Source organism: Gavialis gangeticus, unplaced genomic scaffold, assembly GCF_001723915.1.
Source record: "Gavialis gangeticus isolate Ggan-Ray unplaced genomic scaffold, GavGan_comp1, whole genome shotgun sequence".
Taxonomy (NCBI): domain Eukaryota; kingdom Metazoa; phylum Chordata; order Crocodylia; family Gavialidae; genus Gavialis; species Gavialis gangeticus.
The window spans coordinates 49371506-49381202 of record NW_017729030.1 but is presented as its reverse complement, the minus strand read 5'-3'; the positions used below and the strand labels follow the sequence as shown (position 1 = coordinate 49381202).

At 42.1% G+C, this 9697-nt stretch overlaps 1 protein-coding gene across 4 annotated transcripts in view; it reads left to right on the top strand.

Moving 5' to 3' along the window:
* NR3C2 (nuclear receptor subfamily 3 group C member 2) overlaps window positions 1-9653 on the top strand; it is a 382693-nt gene extending 373040 nt beyond the window's left edge. For all 4 annotated transcript variants that reach the window (XM_019522178.1, XM_019522177.1, XM_019522179.1 and 1 more), the window contains exon 9: window positions 6042-9653. In XM_019522178.1, coding sequence (XP_019377723.1) covers window positions 6042-6197 — 156 coding nt within the window. In that variant the 3' untranslated portion in view covers window positions 6198-9653. The remainder of the gene's footprint in view (window positions 1-6041) is intronic.
* Window positions 9654-9697: the final 44 nt, after the last annotated feature.

Here is a 9697-nt window from a genome sequence, read left to right as displayed (position 1 = left end):
AGTGAGGGAAGGAGTGGGGCTGGGGCTGGGGCAGGTGCTGCACAGCCAGGGCAGAGCATGGGATGAAGCTGTGAGCAGGGTGTGGGGAGCTGCGGGGAGGGTGGAGCAGCTCCCACCACTATATGCACCCTGGGAGGGCATGGGGGGGTGTCCCTGGAGCTGCATGTAGGGCGGTGTGGGCTAGCCCAGCAGTGGGGGAGGAAGTGGGGCTGGGGCAGGGGCTGCTCAGCTGAGGCAAAATGGGGGATGGAGCCACATGAGGAGGGGCTTCCGCTGCTATGTGCTCCCCTGGGAGGGCATGGGCACGGGCGACTGGTGCCTCCTGGCTCAGGGGTGGCACCAGCGGCTGGCTGATCGCTGACCAGGAAGAGGGTGTCCCCTAGTGACCGATTGCCAACCAGTGCTTCTCAGGGGAGGCACCGGCCAGCACTCCCCACTCCCCGGTCAGCGAGGGCATGTGCCCCCCCCGTGTCCCTCCTATGTGTCGCCTATGAGCATGGGGACCTGTGTCCCAGATCTGCGTGGGGTGGGCTGCTGCTGTGGGCTGGGGCCGTTCCCCGTACCCATGCCCCTGCTTGGCTGGGCAGCCCCTGCCTTTGCCCCAGCCCCACTCCCTCCCCCACTGCTGGGGCCTTGATCTGCCCCCACCCCGCCCCCTTCTGTCACAACACATTTACCAGCCAAACCCGGCTGCTCTAGTGGCCGCACGTGGCATTTATCGACCACATTAGTTCTGCATACCCCCTATTACCTTTTAAAGTACCCCTAGGGGTACACATACCCCTGGTTGACAACCACTGAGCTACTCTGTAAATAGAAGGAAAAAATTCCGCACTCATTAAACTGCAGTAAACAGAGGGAGGAGCAATCCACTTCCTGTGAGGGGCAAAGTACCTTGCACTTAGAGAAGAGAAAGTAAATGCACACAGGTAGTTATTGAACAGTAGCTGACATATACCACACTCTAGCTTGCTTTGTCATAGGGGCATATTTACTCGATCCTGTTAGTATGCACTGGCCTAAAACCTCATGCTAAATCTTTTGTAGAAAACAATTATCAATCCAGTAATAGCTACTCTAAATTGGTTAGCTTCCTTCTCACTTTCCAGAAAAGCTTTGATAATACCTGGCTTAACTCATTGCACATTAAACTTAAACTTATACTGTGCCCATCACTACAGTTATGATGAACATTTTAAAGTAACAGATGAAGGAGGGATGCCTTATGAGCAGGACAGTTCAGGTACTTCCAATGACATTTCTGTATCCTGGGACACTGTAAAGACACCTTTGCACAACCTGTGCCAGGGGAAGTGATAGGTATGAGGTAGGCTTGTTAGGAGAGGAATCATTAGTATTGTTCCCCTCACTCCCTTTGTGCCTGGAAATGTAACTTGGTTACATTTTGGTCCATTTTTATATGGACATGTTTCTCTTTGTGACTTTCACACAGGCACTTAGGACAAGTGTAGAATATTCATTTGGTAGTACCTGCAGATAAATCTGTGGAGGAGGAAGGGGCATGGGGGACGCAGATTGAAACTTCCACAGTGAGGCAGCGAGTGGGGCTGGGGTGCTGCCCAGCCAGGGCAGTGAATGGGACCCTGGCAGGAGGGGTAGTGGGATGAAACCATGGGCAGCTTGTCCAAGGGATCAGCATCCCACTGCTTAAAAATGGTGGTGGGGGCGCTTGGAACTAAAACTCATCAAATGAGCTTTAGTTCAAGCACCGCCTTCACCATTAAGCATGGGGATGCTTTTAGGATCAGAGCCAAGTGGGGCAAAGGTGGAGGCAGGCTGCCTGCTATGGGCTTGGGGCAGTCCACCGTGCTGCCTTTGCCCCAGGACCTGTGCACTGGCTGTGCTGTGTCTCCTGCCCGCCCAGTGGCGGGAGGTACAACTTGCCGCCCCCTCTGCCACCAGGGGGGCAGAGGATGTGCAGCTGGGCACCTGGCTCCCAGGACAAAGGCAGCAGAGTGGAGAACCTGCATCCACCCCATGCACAAATCCAGGGGGTATATGCCCCTCCTTGTCTCCCCTATGGGTGTGCACAGGAACAGGGAGCCACACCCTCTCCCTACCCTGCCCATGTTCCCTGGATGAGCCACCTATTGCTCTGTCCCACTCCCCACCCTGGCCCAGGGTCCCATTCACTGTCCTGGTTGACAGTGAATTCACCCTGCCCCTGTCCCCACTCTTTCCCTCACCATGGAGGCCTCTATCTACCCCCCATGCCTCTCCGCAGACTTACCTGCACGGCGCTGCTCTCACACTGCCTGGCTGCATTCCTGGCCATGTGCATGCTGCGCATCCAGGGGCCCCAGCCAGAAGGCATATTATATTTATCAGTACATTATCAGCTATACCGGCCAAAAAAAGCCAATAGCCGATAATGTTAATTTTCCTTTTGTCATTGCTGATCCAATATAGCACCAATATATTGGTAGAGCTCTAATTTTAGACTCAGCTGGCAGTTGTATGAATGATCAAATGAGAGAGCGAATCAAATCTATTGATTTTATTAGCTACCAAAATGGGCCAGCTGTGTGTAAACAGGTGAAATTTACTGAAGGAGTCCAGGTTCTGCAAGTCAGATATGTACCCTAAATCTGCTACCTATGTGCATGTTGAGTCTTCAATTGCATCATTGCATACTCATAAAAGAACAGTATCCGTTTTTTCTGTTATGAACTTACCAAGTAAACTGTTTGCGAGAAACAGTGATGCACACACATTCATTACCTCTCATTTTACTGGGGTCTGTGTGGTGTACAAGCATATTCAGTAATGAGAGTTGTCATACGTGTATAAAAATTCTACAATACTGAAACCATCTCCGATCATATAATTAGTCCTATCATCATGCAAACACACAAGGGAGCAGCATTAGTTGTGCATGACTTCTGAATGCTCAATCATGTAACTTTAATATTCTCTTAACAGGAATATTCTTTAGCTTTTGTTCAGTGAGGCTGCACAGGAAGCAGTGCACGTACAAACTAGATGCGTCTGGCCATTGGGAGCAATGATTCAGTGAACTGCAGTGGGAAAAAATCTGCTAATTGAAACCTAGATACAGGTCTCTCATTTGCTGGAAAACACAAGGTGCCCCAAGTCAATTTCCTTCTCACTTCAGGGCAAGTGAAGCCAGTGAGCAAGTCCCAGAGAGACATTTTAAAAAAATGGAAGATTTTGGAATGTCATTTAGACAAATTACAAGCAACCCCCCCTCCCAATTTTTAAATGATATTTACTTTCTATTGCAATTATAAACCAGTAGTTATAACTATAAGAAGGGCATGTGCTATTTATAGCAAACATTAACCAATGAAAGCTTGCATAGATGTAGGTTGGGTCCTGCAACAAGCTTTGCCACATTTTTATCATTACTGTAATACTAAAGAGCGCTCCTCCTGACAACAGTAAAATGTGATTTTTAGCTTTTACATTTTTAGTTGTCCCTTAAACACATCACTGCCATTAGAAATTTAAGTTGCAATTTGCACGTCTATGAATGGAATATTACAAAAGGGGAAAAATATTGCCCTATAAAATGGCTAAAACACAAAGCTAAACACGCTACAAGAAGTAAGCAGTCATATTTTGCCATCCGGTGTAGCAGGGACCTGGTCCTCTTCTTGGATCTCTTGAGGATGTCTTAATCAACTACGTTCTGTCCTTGCAGTGGCAGGACATTGACAGCGTCCACCAGGGCTGTGCAAAATTTTGCTGAATGTTTCGTTTTGAAGCTGTTTCAGTGTGTTTCAAGCTGGAAACAGTGAAATCAAAATGAAACAAAAAGTTCTGAAACAGCTTCTAAACAAAATGAGGGCACTTGAAACGTTTCGAGTTTCAAAGCAACCCAGTGGTGGGAGGCAGGGGAGAGCCAAGGCTGCACTCCTAGTGGCTCCGCAGCCCCATGGAGGTCAGCCTGGTGACAGGAGGAGGAGTACACTCCTGGGTCTACCCACCTCCCGCCGCTGGGCTGAGCTCCATAGGGCTGCGGAGCAGCTCAGAGTGCAGCCCTGTGGCAGGAGGCAAGGAGAACCAGGGCTGCACTCTGACTGGCTCCACCAGCCCCACAGAGCTCAACCTGCACTCCCAGCACTGCTGGACTCCTCCCAGGGGTGTGGGCCCCTGGACCTGCGTACTGGATGACAGGAGGCTGCCACTGCTGTCTGGGGCCAGCAGCAGCATCAATCTTCCCTGGTGCTGGGTGCAGCCTGTGCCCAGCACCGGTCTCAGGCAGCAGCAGCTTCCTGTCATCCACTACAGATCCAGGGGCCCGCACCCTCAGGAGTCATCCAGTGCAACCCACCCAGGGGTGTGGGCCCCTGGATCTGTGCCGAATAACAGGAGGCTCCTGCTGCCGGCAAGTGTCACGAGTTTTCCTTTGAAGATTTTGAGGTAGAGTTTCCCAGAAACCTCTGCACCTATCTCCTTGAAACGTGGCAGGCTTCATGCCCTCAGAAGGGTCTACCATCCCTGCTATTTGCATCCGAATCAGGCAAGAAATGAAAGTTTCGGCATTTTCATGATTCCCCATTATAGCCTATGGGTGAAATGTCAAAACATGTCAAAACAGTGATGAAACAAAACAAAATGATGAAATGAAACACTGTCCCTTCGAAATGGCAAAATGAACGTCAAAATGAAATGATGTTGTTTTGCTCAGCCCTGGTGTCCATGTCCCCCTTCTCTACCCATATCAAGTTAAGGTGTTTTTTATATTAAAGGCAGTGTACTTGGCAGTTGTGCGAGACCGCTATTCGCAAAATTGTTTAGCATATGTTAATCTAACATTTCTGTAGGATGGTTTAGATAGGCATGATCCTGCCTTGAATAGGGGGTTGGACTGGATGACCTCCTGTGGTCCCTTCCAGCCCTGCTTTTCTGTGATTATGAGTCTGTGTTCATACAAGGTGTAGACAAGACATAAAGAGTCTAATCTGCAAGTAATAGAAGTTACAGTAGGAAGAAAATGAGAGAAAGTAGAAATCAGATTAGAGTTGTCAGTGCTTTGTGCTGTACAGTAATCTTTCCACTGAAAAAACATGGTGTCTGCTTGCTTCGTGGCATTCCAGCCTAAATTGCTAGTATAGTATATGTGTAGTGGGACCACTTTATATTGAGATTAAATTGGCTGACAGGCACACACTAAAGGAGCTATGCCAAGGTTAGACCCATCAGTGTCCTCACAACTCTAAGGAAGCTAAAGAATGGCATTTAAGTATAAGATAACCACAAGGAAAATCAAAGCTGTAATTTTATAGAAATTGAGAGGAATAAGCTGTAACCAAGCAAAACAACAAGAAAAGATTATGAATAATTGTTAATAATACTTGAAAGAAATATTTATTGCCTTAAGTTTTCCTCTGGACTAGTGAGTTGGATGGCAGTAAATAGATGGAAAGTGCTACGTATATATTAAAAAATAAAATACAAGAAAGTGCAAATAAATGTGACTGTTTTCTCTCTTACCATACATATGCACATGGGTGTATGACTAGGAATACTATTGACTTAGCCCAGTAGTAGACACAGGGTTGAGAATCATTGCTTTCTTTCAGACAAAACTCAAATTGCAGTTGGAGTTTTACATGAATTTTGCCCTGGATAGCTCAATAAAGTTAACCAAATTACTTGATTTACTGGATGTCTGATCATTTGACAGGTAGTAAGAGACGCAACGACTGATAGCTGAAATGTATAAAGTGTGAAAGAGGGGTAGAAGGCTTAATCTTTATTGACAGTGAGCACTCACAACTTCAGCGGAGGCCAGTGGGTCATTAGAGAAGTCAAATATGCCATTGCTGACACCCAGAAATATCAAATACAAGATATCTTGTTTCTCTCTCTTCTCCATTTGCTGATGTTGACTGCATTAGCTAACAGGTACTTGGGTTATTTTTACTTCTGGAAAGCAAACTAGCACAAAGACATCTTTTCTTGGTAATATTCCAATGCACTATTGTATGCTTGTGCGCAGAATTTATCATCTCATGTTCCTTAGTAACTCCATGTGCCTTTTTGCCTTTTAGCTTGTTACTGACTTACTGGAATTCTGTTTCTACACCTTCCGAGAGTCTCAGGCACTGAAAGTCGAGTTTCCAGCCATGCTGGTGGAAATCATCAGTGACCAGCTACCAAAGGTGGAGTCTGGGAATGCCAAGCCTCTGTACTTTCACAGGAAGTGATGGAAAATGTCTTAATGAATGAACTTTGCCTTAAGTTTCCCTGTGTTATTCCACACTCATGAAGGACCCAAGAAACCACAATTAAACATGCTATTTACACTTGTTCAACAGTCTCTGAATAGTAGAAAATCATGTGAAGGGTTTGGGGATTGGAAGGCAGTTGACCTGGATCTGGCAAGACCTAGATGTCTGGAAATTATCCCCTTTATCCTCAAAACACTTAGGAAATGATCCCGTTCCTCTGGATGAAAAGCCATATCTAGTCAATAACTCTTTGATTTTGATATTTTAACAGATGGAAGTTTTAAATATGCCATGTAGTTTCTGGTATTGTTTGCTTGTTTTAAAAGGGTTCAAGGACTAATACGAACTTTTTAAAGCTTACCCTTGGTTTGCACATAAAATGTCAAGTCAATATGGGGCATTAATATTCTTTTCTTGTAAAAAAAATATATACAAAAACCCTAATGTGTAAAGTAATAACAGAACATTTGGTGTGGAATACTCTTGTTATCCCCACCTGAGGCATTTGTTATCCCATATTATCCATCATAGGTGATAATACACTGTGTTAAGTGTCCATTTACTATTTAATTAAAAAGGATAAGATGTTAAAACAAATGCCCCAGTTTCCATTTATAGTATCTATTGTGCTGGCTTTACAAATAATTTTTCGCAGTCTTTTGCTGTACTGTACATTGCTGTATGTATAAATTGTGAAGGACCTGAAATAAGGTGTAAGGAACTTTTGTAAATGAGACAAAAAATCTTTAATGGTGAATAGGATGAATGGGAAAGTATTTTTGAAAGAATTCTATTTTGCTGGAGACTATTTAAGTACTATCTTTGTCTAAACAAACAAGGTAATTTTTTGTAAAGTGAAATGTTCTGCATGCATAATGAACCGTTTACAGTGTATTTAAGAAAGGGAAAGCTGTGCCTTTTTTAGCATCATATCTAATCTACCATTCTACAGTGTCTGTTGTAAATACCCACATTTAAACCTTTTTCAGTTGTATTTAAACCTTTCTACTTTTCTGTACATTTTTCTCCTTTTTGTCTACTGCTTGCCAAGTGTATGTGACTTGACCACATTTTAGGAATTCTGCTTTGGATTTCTGTAGAAACCTACATTATGTCATGGTTGCAGCTTTATGGAGGTTTCATTTAACAAGACAACTTGCAGTCTCCCAAAAGCTTTTGCCAGCTATATGATAAAGTAAGCTTTCCCCTGTACTCCTTTACTCGAAGGGTAAGAGTAAATCATGAAATGTTGAATAATTTGGGGAAAAAAAATAAACCTTCCCAAATTCTTTACTTTTTCCTTTTACAACTGGATGCATACAACGTCTTAAAGGTCAGATTACAACTTCTGATTGTGCAGCGGGAGAGTGAGCTCTGAGTATGACGAAGGGAACATGCAAATCACTACAGTAAGTAAACTGGACAGATTTGGATTGGTGAAGCTGAATGGCAAGATGCTGATAGTGGCAGATTATCTAGGTAGGGTTTCAGCGATAAATACAATTGCTGTTTTAATAAAATCAGACCTAAGTATGAACAGGGAGAAATATTCACGCTAAAAGTTGAACTCAAGGTTTTTCTCAAAATTGTTTTGTCTGAGGTCCAACCTTTCGGGGCAATTTGCATCATTTCACACTTTATAAATAAAAAGAATAATGTTGGAGTAGAAGAAAGGACAGGTGAACTCCTCTGAGGTTGACCATGTGCTCAGTTAAGTAGAAGAGTTTTTCAGAGTTAGAATTCCTAACTGTCCTGGCTGGACAAGGCTGACATTTTTAAAATGCATCTCTCTGAGCCAGTCCGGATGGAGCACTCTTGCAAATACCAGGTTAAAAAAAAAAAAAAATAAAGAATCACACCCCCTTTTTGATTCCAAACTCTGAAGCGAGACCCAATCAACACTACTTGTCTTTTTAAATGGCACCGGCTTTATGCAATGGATAATCTGTACAGACTGTATTCAAAGAGGGGGTTTTTTATATCTGTTCATACGCACATTCATAAATTATTCAGTTTTGGACATTTAATTCATAGGCAGACGTTTAAACAGTCAACTGACCTGCACAGCAATATGAAACCCAAACTTCCAATGTGAAATACACAGCATGCAGACTGGTTGCTTACTGTACAGAACAGTCATCAAACCATCCTTTTGTTTGCTTTTTCTTAAAAACAACAATCCTAAAATTGTATATTCAACTCCAGGTTCTGGATGAATACAGTCTGCAGTAGCTTTTTATATTAACAAAGTTACTGGCTCTTTTTCTGTCCCTAAGTAACTTTGCTTAATTAAACTAGCAAAGCCATATTCTATACTTCACTGTTAAATGCCTGTCTCAAGTCCAAATTATCTGTTTGCTCTTATTTTTGTACCTTATTGCTTTAATCTTGGTTTGGTACAATTCATAATTCACAGAAACTTCATACAATTAAACACACTAAATTAGTTTTAAAAAAGCAATTTATATCTTTATGCAAAAACGTATGTCTGTCTTTGCAAACAACTGTAAGCAGATTACAATAAATCCTTTACTTTAATCACCTGTTGTTTATGAAACCATTCATTGATTTTTGTTAAAAATCATGTAAGTAGTAGATATAATTGGATATAGATATTCTAAAAGGCAGTATTCTCTTATCCAGAACACTTAAGCAGAATAGCCATCTCACTTTTTTATTGAAAAGACATGTACAGCAAAAATAGTTTTTAGCTACAACAAAGAGGTTAAAGTATTTTGAATTTGTTTAGAATGAAATAGGCATCTGTCTCCTGCAAAATAAAAAAGATAAACTTCAAAGTGTCTGTTGTAAAAATGGACTTATGTTGATTGAGCTAATTTATTTTGTTGCAAGGAAAAATGGGGATATACAGCAAAAACATTGTATACACAATTAAAAATGTAAAATAGTTTTAATGATGTACTTCAGTTGGTATTTCAGAAATACTACATCACATTGTGTAACTATTTAGTTGCACAAAGTAAAATAGAAGAAGACTAAAGTTTGCAATATCAGAATCTTATTAAAAGATACTTTACAATCAATAATGCAAAAAGCTAATTCACAGGGTGGTGTTTTCACTGACTTGTTTAAACCATTTATGAATTTAAACAATTCTACAGTTAATGCACTTTTATTAAAGATTGGACTTTTCCTTTGGTTTTTGTTTTGTTTTTTTTTGTTTTTTTTAGAGCAATGTTTTCAGCTGGAGGTCAATGACTTGATAAGATAGACAGCAGTTCTGAGGCCAGGAAACTCAGTGGAATGTTTAAGAATTCTTGAAGTTTAAATAGATTCCTGGATGAAAAATAAAAGCAGCCAGCAGTATGGTGTAAACAGTAAAATCTATGCATAATGATGCATTTATAATTAGGGGTTTGCTTCTGTATGTTAAAGCTTTTTAAATAAATAGAAAATATTGTTTGGTCTTTATGTTAATGTCTGCAAGTACCTATTTTTTTTTTTTTTTTTTTTTT